The sequence below is a fragment of the Gobio gobio genome, assembly GCF_949357685.1.
Source record: "Gobio gobio genome assembly, chromosome: 20".
Lineage (NCBI taxonomy): Eukaryota > Metazoa > Chordata > Actinopteri > Cypriniformes > Gobionidae > Gobio > Gobio gobio.
This window is the reverse complement of record NC_137113.1, coordinates 18,973,029-18,988,648: the sequence shown is the minus strand read 5'-3', so window position 1 is coordinate 18,988,648 and position 15,620 is coordinate 18,973,029. Positions and strand designations below refer to the sequence as shown.

Genomic DNA, 15,620 nt, shown 5'->3' with positions numbered 1-15,620 from the left:
ACGTAAAGTATCAGACTAGGACGAAAGAGTCCACAACCATACGTTGTTCAAAACGCTCACTTCGAGCAAATACGTCTGTGATTACAACAAATGTCCAAAAAGGTATGAGTGCTACAAAAAAAGTGTTTTACACATATGTGAGGGCCTGTCTATACCCGCTCACTTTTATTTTGATAGACAATATTTTGTCCTGTAGTGTCAGTGTTCACATATCTACTGTTCTTCCTGTTTTCCGGTCGGAGCGGAGGTTTGTTTCTGGTTGCAAAAAAGTCACCAACGCAAATATATTTTAATACATATTTGTAACAGTGAAGTGCTTAAAACGTTGTCGTATGATGTACGACATATAGTTCTAACATTATGCAATATATAATGTAAAAAAGGCCCATGTTTTTGACGATTGTAGCTCGCTTGCTAGGCTTCAGTTAGCATCGAAGCTAAACTCACTCAAAACGCCACTGTTGTCTAAAAATAATTGGGGAAAAAATGTTTTACTGCCAAAATATGTGCTCTGCTTAATATGACTATCATAGCTTCTTTATGGTTCGTTATATTATGAAATAATCAAATATAAAACAATTAGATCGAAGACATCCGTCGAGTTAACCAGCATTTGACAGAAAATCTCAAAACACTGAATTACATCACAAGTGTTTCAGTTTAAACCTTATTATTGTTGTTATCGTTAAATAATATATTTTTTTAAAAATAGGCCAAATATATATTATCTATGCGAAATCTCTTAAAAGTGGTCGTTGTTTGATAATGTCAGTACTGATGGCTGTCTTGTAATTATACAGTGTAATATTATTTAGTTAAAGTGATAAGTTCTCCCAGAACTAAAAAGTCAATCACTTCCTCGCCATTATGTTCAAAGCTGTATGATTTTCTAATATGCTTTAGAACACAAAAGGAGATGTGCATAATATTTAGGAGTGACAGCCATCATTCACTTTTAATTGCATCTTTTTACCCCCTACAATAAAAGTGAATGATAACTGAGGTTGTCATTCTGCCTAACACCTTTTTTTTGTTAAAAAAAAAATTTATTCATACAGCTTTGGAACAATATGAGGGTGAGTAAATAATGACAGTTTGGTTGAACCTTTAATAAATCTGCCTGTGCTTTTAACGAAATTGATGCTTACACTTTAAATTTGCCTCTGTTGTAGTTCTTAATAATATAATAGTAATCTGTCTTAACACTGTGAATTTTGTAGGGAAGCATGTCTGGCACAGGGGCTGGGAAGCGCCCCTCAGGGGGGGATAGTCCCCCTGGCGCTCCTGAAAAAAAGCTGAAGAAAGAGGAGAAGACTACCACCACTCTCATTGAGCCTATCCGCATTGGAGGAGTTTCTTCTACGGTTTGTTTCATGTTGCTACGACAACAAAATGCATTGTAGCTGTTGCGTGCAGTCATGCAATTGTAATTTTGCCCCAAATTGTTTTGTGCAGGAAGAGATGGACATGAAGGTCATTCAATTCAAGAACAAGAAGCTCTGCGAACGCCTTGAACAGAGGCAGGCTTTGGAGGATGAGTTGAGGGAGAAGATTGAGAAATTGGAGAAGAGGCAGGCCACTGATGACACCACCCTTCTTATCGTCAACCGCTGTTGGACTCAGGTTCACCACTCTTCTTTTCTTCCAATGCTATACTCATTTGCTGTACTCATTTTTGAACAATACCTGCTTTAGCACAGTGGTTCTCAAACCTGTCCTGGGGACCCCTCACCACTCCACATTTTGTATGTCTCCCTCATCAGACACTCCCAGTTCAAGTCTTGCAGTCTCTACTAATGAGCTAATGAGTTGAATCAGGTGTGTTAGATGAGGCAGACATGCAAAATGTGCACTGGTGGGGGTTCCCCAGGACAGGTTTGAGAACCACTGCTTTAGCACATAAAAATGAGTAGCAAAACATGAGCATCAAAATATACACTCCTTATATGACATCTTTTATAACTGATAATAGTCATATTAATTGTAAGGACTTATTTGAACTCTTTTTTTTCACAGCTTGAGGAAAATATCCATGAACTGCTGCAGCATGTGGAGCCCAAGGATGCCCGGGCACCTGTCCAGACCCCTGCCACCCCTCCTGTTCCAGCAGACATCCCTGTTCCTGCTACAGCTCCATCACCTGCTCCTGAACCTTCTGCTCCTTTGCCGGCTCCAATGGAAGGGGAGGATGGCCTACCCCAGCCTCCAGTGGTAGAAGAACCACAACAACCAGTGCAAGAAAAGGAACAGACACAGGAGCAAGAGAAACCACAGCAGCCACCTGACTCTGAGGGGAAGCTGACTGATGAACCAGTGGAGCATGGAATTCCCGGTAAATAGACTCCGATACCCTTTGCACAATATGTACAATAAATAATTTATTCATAGTTTATACTAGAGATGTAGTACTCAAGACCAGTCTTGGTCTCAAGACTAATTTTACTTGGTCTTGTCTCTGTCTCAGACTAAGAGGACTGATCAGGGCCACAACTGTGGGGATATCAGTAACTTATTTCTATTTTTATTTATTTTGTTACTGTTGTGCCGGGTCAGAAATCAATGAGGGATTAGGATTATGCCAAACATGTCACCAAAATAAATACAAATGCCCACAAAATTCAAGATAGGGTTGCAAAAAAAGTACACAGCTGATTCCGTGACTCATTACGTGATTTGCCGCCACCTACTGGCAGTTTTAGTTTCATATTCAACAGTATATTTGTAGTTTTCCATCATATTTCTAGATTCAAAATGTATTATTTATGCAGTTGTGATAGTACCAATGCAGATGCAACGTCTGTTTATTGTTATTGTATGAATTGAATAACTAAAGACATTTATCAGGCAGTACATGTGGATCTTTTAGATGAAATTGAGGAGCTCTGGTCTGGTCTTGGTGTTTACTCGGTCTCGCCCTGTCTTGGTCTTAGTTTTGGTCTTGACTTGATTTATGTGGTCTTGACTGCACTAGTTTATACGTTTATCCTATTAATCCTATACGCTTGGGCTGAAAGCAAGTAAAAACGGCACAATTTGCAATGGATGCAGACAAAATGATAAAACAAGCTTTTTTTGTATTTTCTTCCTGCTTACACGTTCGTGGATCATATCTGATCTGTGCTACATGGGAGGGGAAAAAATCGGAATTTGGTTACTTGAACCATGCAGTGTAAATGTGGCCATTGATTTACATTACAATCTGTCAGAATTTCAGCTTATATTTTTGGCCATAGAAATAACTACAACTGCATCTAATTGAATATATTTGCTCAGTTTGAGTGGAATTTAGATGTTTTTCCTCTTCGAGTGTGAGCTCTATATTCTCTTAATATAATACTTTATGAGCCATAAAAGCCTGATGTATCAAAGTGTATGAGGTACTCAAGATACAGACCACAAATGAAATGTAAAACAATAATGCATCTAGTGTCTATTAACTGTTAAGGCCACAGAGAACCTGTCTATAGAAGCTTTCACCATTCACATTCATATTGTATTTGATCTGTTTTGTAGCCCCTCCACCTCCACCACCTCTCAGCGAGAGCGCAAAGGCTTTCCTGGCCACTCTGGATAACAGCAGTGAGGAGGAGCTCACACTGCAGCTACAGGACAGGATGCAGTTCAGCAAGGGTGCTGTCGCCTGCATGGTCTGCATCTTTGACCGCCTGCATAGCAGCATTGACGAGCTGTGTATTAGAGTGGAGTCAGCTGGTAAAAAAAAGTTTTTTTTTTTTATTCCATAATTAAAGTATCCGAACATTTTAATTTGATCACTGTGTGAACAACAACAACTAAACTCTTGCACTTTATGTTCTTATCAGTTTGTGAAGATGACAGTCAGCGAGAGATTATTGCCACAAACCGCACACTTCTAGAGGAAAATAATCGACTGCAAGACCTTGCTTCCTCCCTTCAAGGGAAACACCACAAAATGTCATTAGAGGTATTTGTTAGCCTAGTTTAGTTTGACCCCATTAAGTTATACATTACCATTGAAACGTTTGTGGTTAAGATCTAAAGGGAAGAAAAGAAAGAAATGAACTTTTATTCAGCCAAGAAACAATAAATTGATCATATTGTTACAATAACATTTTCAAATAAATACTGTTTTTTCAAGAATCCTAAAAAAAATGTATCTTGGTTTCCACACAAAAATATGCAATACATAATTGATAATAATCAGCACCAGAACATTAGAAGGATTTCTTAAAGATCATTTGACACCATTAAGAATGGTTGCTGAAAATACAATGTCTTCTGAAAATTAAAGTAATAATATTACTGTTCTTACTGTACTGTTCAAATAAATGCAGCCTTGGTGAGCATAAGTGACTTTTTTCAAAAACATCTTACCAACCCCAAACTTTTGAACTCTAGTGTGATTGATACTGTATATGTGATGTGTGATATGTGAAATTTTAAAGATGTGCGTCTTGCACCCTTAGCTGTCCTTAAGACTAGTCTTTGCTTCCACAGTATAATGAACTGGTTGACAAAGTTACGAGTTCTGAGACTAAAGTGTCTGAAATGGAAACGGCTGTGGAAGACCTGCAGTGGGACATCGAAAAACTCCGTAAGAGAGAGCAGAAGCTGAATAAACACCTAGCAGAAGCTCTGGAGCAGGTCAGCTTTCCCTTCATCTCAGAAAATCACTGTTCCATCCTGTTTAATGCTGAGCAATTTATTTTATTTACTTCCCTGAATTTGAAATGCAAAATAAGTTTTCAGTTTTCATGCAATATATTTATTTGTCATTATTGATCCTTCATAGTAATCAATGTATTATGTGCTGTTTGCACCTCTATCAGTACTTCCTGTGAGAAAGGAAATCGTACTAATCTTGTTGAATCATTTACAGTAGACACAGTTTTGCATTAATACTACCAATACGATTATATGTTATTTATTAATTTCTTGAATGTTTGTGTTTTGTCAAAACACAAATTAGCTTAATTCCGGTTACCATGCCACTGGCAGTTCTGGTGGGTTACCAGGAGGTCAAATCACACTCAGTATACAAAAGGTAATTATTATTTATATACTACTGTAGTATTTATTAATACATCATAATGTATTGACATTTAGAATTTTAGCTTTTATCTTTTTCCAATTTTACAGTTTTAGTAACTGTGATTCTGTCATTTTATTGTTTTTTTTGTTATGTTTTTTTTATTTCAGCTTGTTTATTTCAGTTAGTTGGCAAGGCAACATTTCTAATTTTTCTTCTAATATTTATATTTTATTTTAATTTATATCTGCTTTATTTCAGTTATCTAAAACGATTTATGTTAGTTTTAGTGGTAGTTAACCATAACACACACTTATGGGAATATATCATAAAAATATTTGTTAATTAGAATGATGTAGACCAGATTCCAATCTGTGATTTGTACGTCAGTTTGTGTAATGAGTATTTCTCCCCTATCAGTTTGAATCTCTGAATGCAGAGTTAGAGCAGAACCAGGAACTTGCCAACAGCCGCATGGCAGAACTTGAGAAACTGCAGCAAGAGTTACAGGAAGCTGTTCGGGAGAGTGAGAAACTAAAGGTGGTAGAGTTCAATAAGAGTGAAAAAAATGTTTTTAAATTTTTTTTTTTATGACTGGTATCACTGACCTCTACATCCCTTTGTAGATGGATCTGAGGAATATACCAGAGGAAGTGTTGAAGGAGACGCCAGAGTACAAGTGCCTCCAATCTCAGTTCTCTCTGCTGTACAATGAGTCTCTGAGTGTGAAGACCCAGCTGGATGAAGCCAGAGCTCTGCTGCTCACAGCCAAAAACGCTCACCTGCGGCAGATAGAGCACATGGAGGTGAGAGGGATGATGGGAGAGAAATGATTGCCGGTAGTCATATCTGAGTATGTTTTTGTGACTGTTTAAATGTAACTTTCTCTCTTTGTAGAGTGATGAGTTGTCTCTTCAGAAGAAGTTACGCACTGAGGTCATCCAGCTAGAAGATACACTGGCCCAGGTGCGCAAGGAGTATGAAATGCTACGGATAGAGTTTGAACAGAATCTTGCAGCCAATGAGCAAGCAGGTAACTTCACTCATTCAAGTAATTTGATTTTATTATTTTCGGTTGTCATGCCCTGCGGGTGATATGGGATTCCTTATTGGTGGATTTCCCACGGGCCATTTGTTTAATAGTAACTATGGCTGCAGCAAGGAAGTCAGTGGGGGTGGTGTATCCTGTCATCACTTCTTGATTTTGGCTGGTGTTCACTTTTTATCTAAGCATCATAAACCGAGATGTCTGTTATTGTATTCGAATGACTATCAGCATTACCATCTCTCTCTCTCTCATTTTTGTGGTTTTCTTTTCTTTCTTTCAGGCCCGATTAACAGAGAAATGAGACACTTAATCAGCAGTCTGCAGAACCATAATCATCAGCTCAAAGGGGATGTGCAGAGATATAAGAGGAAACTACGCGAGACACAGATGGAAATAAACAAGGTATTGCTCAGGCTGGTCTTCGTTGACAGTTTTATGATTTCCTACAATAACAGAATTTTCAGTTGGAAACATTCACTTACAAATACTATTTTATACCACTAAATCACACACGCATATGTCATTTTTCAAGAAACCAGAGAAAGATGTCTGTACCTCCATTTAAAGTCCATTCCTGTCAAACTTAAAAGATCCCAAAAATATAATAAAAATTAAATAAAATAAAAAATTGGTCTTCTGAAGAGACATGATTGGCAGATTGGTCTACATATTACGATCTTTTTTATAATGTATAATTGTGTAAGAGCTACTAGATCGCGCCCAAAGGTGCGTGCCTCGCTTTGTGTGTGGCAAGCGGTAGAGCAGTTTTTTCACTGCAGTTAAAATGTTGTTTTTGAAAGTCTAAATGCCACCAAATATGGATTGAAGGAGAATATTTAGTTAGATAAAAACATGTCGTGAATTATTAAAATTATTAGATCTATCGATCTATCTTCAATACATTTTGACTTTTGGACTTTACAATGCTCTGGAGTTATTGGAAATGTTTGGATCGCACAAATCGGAAACAATCCTATGCAGCCACCAGCATCATCAATTTGACCGTTATGGCCATTCTAGGTAGAAATACTCAGAACTCTTTTGTAATATTAATAAAATAAAATGACAATTTTAGAACAAAACATACACACATTTAGGAAAAGTCAGGGTACTATATTGTCTGGCTATCACCAGACCAAGCTCAATTTAAGATTGAACATTGGTCTGGGGAGTCTACTCTGTATTTTCTACTGCACGAGGCGTGATAAACGAGCATAAATTAAATAACTGTACGCAATTGGGTAGTCCTTCAACCAATCAGACCACAAGAGGTGTGATCAACGGACAACGACCCATCGCTTCTCTATCCGTCATCGTGTTAAACCCGCCAGTAGCACGCCAGGTGGATAAGCCAGTCTGTGATTGGTTCCTGCAAAAGTATAACAGAAGCAGTAGAAATGAATGTACAGGTTTCCAGACTGAGTTGCAGGGCGAAATCAAAGCACCGTCAGATCAGGCTGGGTTTAGCCAGTCTAGGTACTATAGCTATATGGGTTTAATTTCAACATAGTTATTACGTTGCAAAATTTAAAAACGGTCAAAATTACCGCCTTGATAGTTCTATTGTTAAAGCGGCACTCCTCAAAGTGAAAGCACAAACATAATTTAAATCACCATATCACTAGGGTTGGGAACCGAGAACCGGTTCTTATGCAGAACCGAAACTGATTTTTGAAAAATCCCAGAACCGCGCGAAATTCCTAAGTTTCGGTTCCGAGAACGGTTCTGGTGCAATGTGTGTGCGACGCGCTGGAAGCGTATCCTTTAATAGCGAGTGACAGCCAGTGTTGCCAAGTCCGTGGTTTTCCCGCGGAATTTGGCTACTTAAACACTGTTGCCGCGGGCTGTGTTTCATGTCCGCGGGTTGAAGCGACCCCAATTATGTGATATTTAGCCCCGGAAATGCGAATTTTACCGGAGAAGCCCCCCGAAACGCGATTGGGCTTGTTTTGAGTAGCAATTGTGCGGGTTTTCTTGTGCAACCCTGGCTCACCTCATGAATATTAATTACGTTGCCTGCCGCTTCCAGGAGTGCAACGCAGTTCAGCACTGAAAGCCCTCGCGCTACACATTTACGGTTTTGCGTCAGATATTTTCTCGTTGACCACCAGCATGGCGAAGAGAATGTCACAAGTATGGATTCATTTCCAAAGAATGAATTATAATGAAGCAAAATGTAACGCATGTGAAAAGTTAATAACATGTAAAGGAGGCTGCACTAGCAATTTGACAAAACATTTGCTACAGCACAGAGTGCCACAGGGCTTATACGTATATATATATATATATATATATATATATATATATGTCAACCGTTGAGTCACCATGGTTTAGGTAAGCGTTTAGGCACAATTACCGTTGTAATGCTGAATTGCAATTTATTATTTACAAGTTCACTGAATAACTGAATTACTATTAAATTAATATACAACTAATTAATAAATATAACTAATAAATATAATTTATAACTTGGTTTTATTCAGAGACAGAGAGATAATGTAATAAGACAATTTCAGAGGTGTTCATTTGAAAAAAAATGTTGCAAGAATGGCTTAATTAATACTGTAATATATGTACAGTACAGGACTTTTTTGACATTGCCAACCTGTAAATTAATTTTAGAGCAAGTAATAAACACAAAATGGATTGTTTGAGTTGCGTATTGTGCCTTTTTTTCCTTTACCACTATTTGTTTAATAATTTTAATGGAATCGGAATCGGAACCGGAATCGTTAGGCAGAACCAGAACCAGAACCGGAAAATTTCTCACGATTCCCAACCCTACATATCACATTTAGTTTTAGTAGTATGATTATATATTAAGTGTTTTAGATGATTTATTCTTATATGTATAGCGCATTAATAGCAGAAGAGGTGGAACATAGCGAGCACCGGGAGAGTCGCGAGTAGGCTACTGCATGAGGAAATTTTTTTACATTTCAGTGACATTACTACATTAAACTTCTATATATAATGTATATTTGTGTGTCCTGATAATAATATAAAAACAATACTATTATTTAAATAATAATAAAAATATTCTTTATTTTGGCTTATATATATTAATTAATATACACCCACTGTAGTGTCAAAAATATAGATATTTCGATACTGACATATCTGAACCAATTCCAATACTCCTTTTCTGCAGTATCGATACACGAATACCAGCTGCGTGTTCTTGCTCGCTCTCCTCTTCAACAGCGAATTGCCCGTTTGACACACCCCCACATCCTCTCACTAACTCGTCTCATTCGTGACGTCTCAAATACACACAAAATTATGGCAAAATGCCCATCTTGGCAAGTATTCAGGTACACAGTCAGTTTTGAAATGTAAATAAAAAACGTATGTTGTGTAACAGTATATTGGATACGTGCATAAGCTCTTAAAGTTATAAGAAGTTATGGAAGTGATGGTTAATGGTATCGAATGTCAATATATTTCAAGGTATCATATCGAAGCTAGAAATTCCAGTATCGTGACAACACTAGTAGTGGCCAAAAGTGATGTTTTATTCAACATTTTTGTATGATAAATTACTTATTTTTGAAGATTTGTCAAACAAAAAGGAGGGAAAAGGCTTGATTTTATTTTGTAATATACCATTCAGTGTACACATGTTATTGTGTATGTGCGCTGTTACTTTCCAAAAGTCATTGACTTTGACTTTGTTGTTTTTCAGTTGAAGTGCCAGAGTGGAGATACAGGTGCACTGATGTTGGAAGAAAGCATGGGTGATGGAGGACTGGAGATTAAGAAAGAGGAAGATGAGGACCAGGAGGAGGAGGAAGAGAGGAGGAGAGAGCTTGAAAGGCAACGGGCGCGGGAGAGAGAGAGGGAAGCTGAGAGAGAGAGGGAGCGAGAAAGAGAACGAGAGAGACAGCGCAGTGATGAGCTGAAGAGGAAGGACTCTGATGCGCTGAAGATGCTGAGAGGAGAGCTCAAGTACATCTCATCTTTCAGCCTAAATTATGCTTCTCAGTGCTGCTTGACTAATAATATTACCTGCTTATTTCTCAATCATGCTGAATATAAATGGACAATCATAATTAATATGCAGTGGCCCCATGAAATATTTGGTCTCACTTAAAAATGCATTGCATTACATAACAAAATATCAAAGCAAGTGACATATACATGCACACATATACATAATGCATTTGGACACTTTGTTTTGTATGTTTAATGTGCTTTATTTTGGGCAACTATACTATCTTTTAAAAGCTATTATATTGCATTTAATGAACTTCAACTCACCCACACATCATTTGCATCATGCCAACAGAAAAGCTCAGGAGTCTCAGAAGGAAATGAAACTACTGCTAGACATGTACAAATCAGCCCCAAAGGAGCAGCGAGATAAAGTGCAACTTATGGCTGCAGAAAAGAAGTCCAAAGCAGAGGTACGAGAGCCCACTAAGCCTCGCTGTCTTTCTGTGAGGCAAAACCATTAACATGCAATTCACTTAGGGTGGTCCTTCTCTCAATGTTAATATCAACATTGTCTGGCAGGTGGAAGAGTTGAGGCAGCGAGTGCGGGAACTGGAGGAGAGGGAAAGGAAAGAAAGCAAGAAGTTGGCAGATGAAGATGCCCTCCGCAAGATCCGTGTGGCCGAGGAGACGATCGAACACTTGCAGAAAAAACTGGCTGCTACTAAACAGGTGGTGTGTCTAGTCGGTAACCCAAGTTATTTCAAACAATTGTTAGAATCTTTCTAGATCAACAACCTCTGTAGATTTGAGGCTAGCGCATCCAAGTAGATTATATGACAGTGCCCGCGTGGACCTTTCAGGAGGAAGAGGCTCTGCTGAGCGAGATGGATGTGACGGGTCAGGCGTTTGAAGACATGCAGGAGCAGAACAGCAGGCTCATGCAGCAGCTCCGAGAGAAAGATGATGCCAACTTTAAACTAATGAGTGAGAGAATCAAATCCAACCAGATTTACAAGCTTCTGCGGGAGGAAAAAGAGGAGCTGGCGGACCAAGTGCTCACTTTCAAAACCCAGGTGTGCAAGATAAAAAGCATTTCCTCATAATCACTAAGAATTTACACATACATGTTTTCATTATCTACTAGTTGGTGGGTTTTATGAAAAGCTAGTAATCCACACGGCTCCATGTGGTTAATAAAGGTCTTCTAAAACGATGGGTTTTTGTTAGGAAAATATCCATATTTATAACTTTATAAACTATAATCACTGGCTTCCGGTTTATGATGGATGGATGTGCTTTTTTGGCCTTCAATAAAAGGTACCATTCACTCCCATTATAAAGCTTGGATATTTTTTATATAACACCAATTGTGTTTGGCTGAAAGAAGAAAGTCATATATGCCTAGAATGGCTGGAGGGTGAGTAAATTATGGGATAATTTTCATTTTTGGGTGAACTAACCCTAGTGGAAGCTAGCTAAAAGTCTTGTTTAATCCTTTTTAAAGTACTGCCACTAAAAATAAAGCAAAAATCTACATAAACTAATTTACTAGTTGGTTGATAGATAACTAGTCGGCCCATCCCTGCTAGAATGAAAGCTAAAATTGATGGGCCTTTCCATTTTTGGGGCAGGAAATCTGCATGTAATGTTTTTACAATAATGATGTAGTTGAATCATCTGCTCTTTTTACTTCCCTTCCCAGGTGGACGCTCAGCTGCTGGTAGTGCAGAAACTAGAAGAGAAGGAGGGTGTCCTGCAGAGCACACTAGCCGCTCTGGAGAAAGAGCTGGCGCTGCGCACTCAAGCACTGGAGCTCAACAAGCGCAAGGTAAAACCGGAAAGATCACAGACGCCCACCTCTGTTCTGATGTCTATGACAACCATGCCTCGGCTTAGCCAACTATTAGCATGTATTTCCAGATGTGTGTTTAATGCTGCTCTTTCTGCACGATGGCTCAGGCAGTGGAGGCGGCCCAGTTGGCCGAGGACCTTAAAGTGCAGCTGGAGCACACTCAGACCAAGTTGAGGGAAATCCAAGCCTCAGTACTAGACAACCGCACTGCCCGTGAAAGGGAGAGTGCCAACCTCAAGAGAGCACAGGTACATGGGCACGTGTGTCGAAGATATGTTGGGATGCAAATGAGTGGGAACAGTGTGTGAAACTCTTCTACTTTTTTTTTCTTTTCAGGAGGACTTGTCCAGGCTGCGGCGTAAGCTGGAGAAACAGAAGAAAGTTGAGGTGTACACAGATGCTGATGAGATTCTGCAAGAAGAAATTAATCAGTATAAGGTGAAGATTGGCTTTTCAAAGATTCTTTTTATGTAGACAACCAGTCAAAATGTTATAGATACTGGGGTCAGTAGGATTCACTTTTATTCAGCAAGGATGCCTTAAATTGATTTTTAAAAAAGTGACAGAAAAAATATTTATGATGTTACAGAAGATTTCTATTTCAAATAAATGCTGACCTTTCTGTTCCGCTAAGAATTCTGGAAAAAGATATCACAGTTTCCACAAGAATATTCAGCAACATTGATAAAAAACAAATTCTTGAGCACCAAATCAGCATATTAGAATGATTTCTGAAGGATCATGGGACACTAAAGAGTGACGTAATGGCTGCTAGAAACACAGGAATAAATAACATTAAAAAAATAATTAAAATATAAAAGTTATTCAAATTTGTGATAATATTTCACAATATTACTGTTTTTTACTATATTTTTGAACAAATAAATGCATCCTTGGGAGCATAAGAGACTTTCCAAAACACAATTTTTTTTTTGCAATCCCAAACTTTCAACAGTAGTGTATATAATATTTAATATAAGAGAGAAAATGTAATTGTATCTTTTTTTTCTTATTTTTATAATCAATTATGAAAATACAAATGAAAGTCATATCATTTTAGCTTCTTCAAAGTATGCACACATTGTGAAGATTACACAATGGCCATTCTTTCAACCATTCTTTCATCTTGAGGTATCCAACTGGGATGTTGTTTTTTTTACTATTTAGTCCAACTTGTCCTTTTTAACAAAACAAAAAAAGGGTTTATGTAGAATTTACATAAGCAGAATTTGTGGCAATGTAATAATTTTCAAACATTTGAACTTTTTGACTGGTAGAGTAGCTTTATAAGTGTATTATTTGTGCCTGACCTGACTGTTGTCTCCCTTCTAGGCTAAATTGCGTTGTCCCTGTTGTAATACGCGAGATAAGGAGACCGTCCTCACCAAGTGTTTCCACGTCTTCTGCTATGAATGCTTGAAGACTCGCTATGACACTCGCCAGAGGAAGTGCCCCAAATGCAATGCTGCATTCGGAGCGAATGACTTCCATCGCATCTACATCACCTAATTTAGAGTGGACTTCTTGATGGACTGAAAACAGTAGATGAGAAAAGAAGGGCGGAGAGTGGTCTTGAAGCACAGGATTACCATGCTGTGGTATTTTAAAATGCTCTAAAGGGCCACTTTCACCCATCTGTGATAGGTGGTGCAAGTGACCAAACAGACAGTGACCGAATGGAAACAGTTGTGAAGTAGACATGGTCTATAGCACACAAGCAGTGCTCCTTCATCGCAGAGGAATCCATTTAGTTTTTTTTCTTTTTTTTCTGTTTTATACTTGCATTTTTGAATCCCCATGAAAAAAAAAAGACACTATCTGCTCAGATTTCTAATTATCACAACTGTCATAGCCCCACAGAATATGACAGCCCTTTAAAGTTTACAGAAACTGTTTTGTTTTGACAATTATGGCCTTATCCGTTTGAGTCACACAGTAACTCTATCCAGTAATGTAGTTAGTCAGTCAGTTACTATGGTGACACTCAATGTTATTGAACCCCTTAAAGTAAGTAATGAACAGATGTGAAGGGTACTGGGTAGACAGAGGAGAGCTGCAGAATTAGAAACATAGATGGTGTTGCAGTGACTTTAAAAAGACAAAACCGAGACCAACTCGGATACTGAGAAATATTCATGCAAAACCCAAACACTCATACCAGATATATCACCAACACATCAATAACTATTGCACAATTTCCTTAAATAAAAACTGGATACAAGTATTTGTGAGCTCTTTGCTTTGCTGTCAACCTATACAAATCAGTTAGTCATTACCCAACGTGTTTAAGCAATTGTTTTCTCTTAGCATTTAAAGCTATTGTAAAGTTTTTTTGTTGTTGTTGTTGTGAAGATTGATTGGCTAGATGAAACTGTGTTTTCATTTTAACATTTGGGTTTTTTATTTTATTTTGATGTAAACTGGACTTTCCAAGTGTAAACCATGACATTTTACAGTCCATGCTTTCTGCCAATACAATCCTATTTCCATAATGCATGTGTCTTTTGTAACTTCAGATGGGTTTAGATATGCATAGTTGCACACTATTAGGCATTAGAAGAGGATCACAGGAGAAGCAGTGCTGGGAAGAGAAAACATACCGTGTGTGTTTTTTGTTTTTTCTTATTGCAAATTTTTGCCCGGAATATGTATGGAAATGTTTTCCATTATATTGCGCAATTGACCTTATGTTATTCCCCACACCCATGTCTTGCTGTTCTGATCGTATTAATTGTCTTACTGCTTTTCCTCTCAGTTGTGTGAGTCTGCCAAACACTGAACTGTTGTTTGCTCCTTTGGACCAGAGACAGTGAATTACGTAGTTGGGTGGGGTGACTTTAATGTGTTTAGTTTGCCCAAACATACTTTTTACGGGGAGACTGGGGTCTCTCGTGTGTGCTTTCACAGAAAGTAGCCTACTTATTTTACACATGCTGTCTTCGTTTAAACGGCAATTCCTTTTAAGTTGTTTTTTCCTGATAGGTCTGACATCAAATATTCACGTCAGTAAGATCACCAATATTATAATGGCGGCTTCCTATTGATAGAGAAGTGGTTACTCTTTCACGTAAATGTACGTTTTGAAAGTAAAAACGAAACTCTTCGCAGAGAACATGCTGTGTTGTGCGTCTCTAGTCTCTACCATCATTGACGGTTTCCTACTCGCAGTGATGCGAGTCGATCCAGTGGCCGTGTTTCAAAACCTAGCAAGCTGCCTATCCAGCAAACAAAAAATATACAACGTTTTGCTAATAGTATCTATAGGTTCAAATCGTCCAGTTAAAAAAAAAAAACTTTTTTTTCTTGGTTATGCTAAACATTCGATTTTTTTTTTTTTAAATCATTTTGGATGAATGTCCAACTTGTACTGAGGATGTTTTAGTGCTAACGTTTTGAGAATATAGATAACTTTGAACGTTAATGTTTGTTCATAACTTAAATTGACGGTTACATTATTCATGAACAATTCGTTTAGTACTTGTGTAATGTTTATGTTACTAAAGTTAACATTGTATTCACTCTGATTAATTCAGTAACAATTACGAATGATTCATAAACGTTTTCGATTCACTAAAGAGAGCCGAATTATTTGCGGGGAAAGACTTGGGTTGCGCTGTTTTTGATTCATTAAAAAGAATCGACTCGGCGTCATTCATTTGGGAATCCGACGCACTGACTCATGGTCAAGCAAGCGTGCTCCTAAAAGAACAGGCTCTCTTTATAGGCTCAAAAATGTCGTGAACCGGCTGTAGGTCGTAACTCTGAATATTTCGCGT

At 38.0% G+C, this 15,620-nt stretch overlaps 1 protein-coding gene across 3 annotated transcripts; it reads left to right on the top strand.

The window, feature by feature from the left end:
• The first annotated feature begins 12 nt into the window (after positions 1-12).
• rnf40 (ring finger protein 40) lies at positions 13-15,125 on the top strand. Of its 3 annotated transcripts, none has more exons than XM_079801444.1 (20): positions 13-102; positions 1,221-1,364; positions 1,456-1,623; positions 2,017-2,332; positions 3,514-3,711; positions 3,822-3,943; positions 4,477-4,623; positions 4,949-5,023; positions 5,429-5,548; positions 5,635-5,814; positions 5,906-6,041; positions 6,337-6,458; positions 9,742-10,004; positions 10,345-10,462; positions 10,572-10,721; positions 10,853-11,065; positions 11,695-11,820; positions 11,952-12,092; positions 12,181-12,282; positions 13,177-15,125. In XM_079801444.1, the coding sequence occupies exons 1-20, from the start codon at positions 91-93 to the stop codon at positions 13,351-13,353; spliced, it is 3,030 nt and encodes a 1,009-aa protein (XP_079657570.1). In that variant the 5' UTR covers positions 13-90; the 3' UTR covers positions 13,354-15,125. The 3 variants fall into 3 exon arrangements, with proteins under 3 accessions (XP_079657570.1, XP_079657572.1, XP_079657571.1); XM_079801446.1 differs by lacking the exon at positions 13-102 and adding an exon at positions 207-247; XM_079801445.1 differs by lacking the exon at positions 13-102 and adding an exon at positions 215-247 and having other exon boundaries at positions 10,572-10,724.
• The last annotated feature ends 495 nt before the right edge of the window (positions 15,126-15,620 follow it).

What these genes read in the sequence shown, in the direction of transcription:
- rnf40 (XM_079801444.1), top strand. An exon ending in AGTGGAGCATGGAATTCCCG is followed by an intron (nt 2,333 to 3,513) that starts GTAAATAGACTC and finishes TCTGTTTTGTAG; the next exon opens with CCCCTCCACCTCCACCACCT. An exon ending in CACAGATGGAAATAAACAAG is followed by an intron (nt 6,459 to 9,741) that starts GTATTGCTCAGG and finishes GTTGTTTTTCAG; the next exon opens with TTGAAGTGCCAGAGTGGAGA.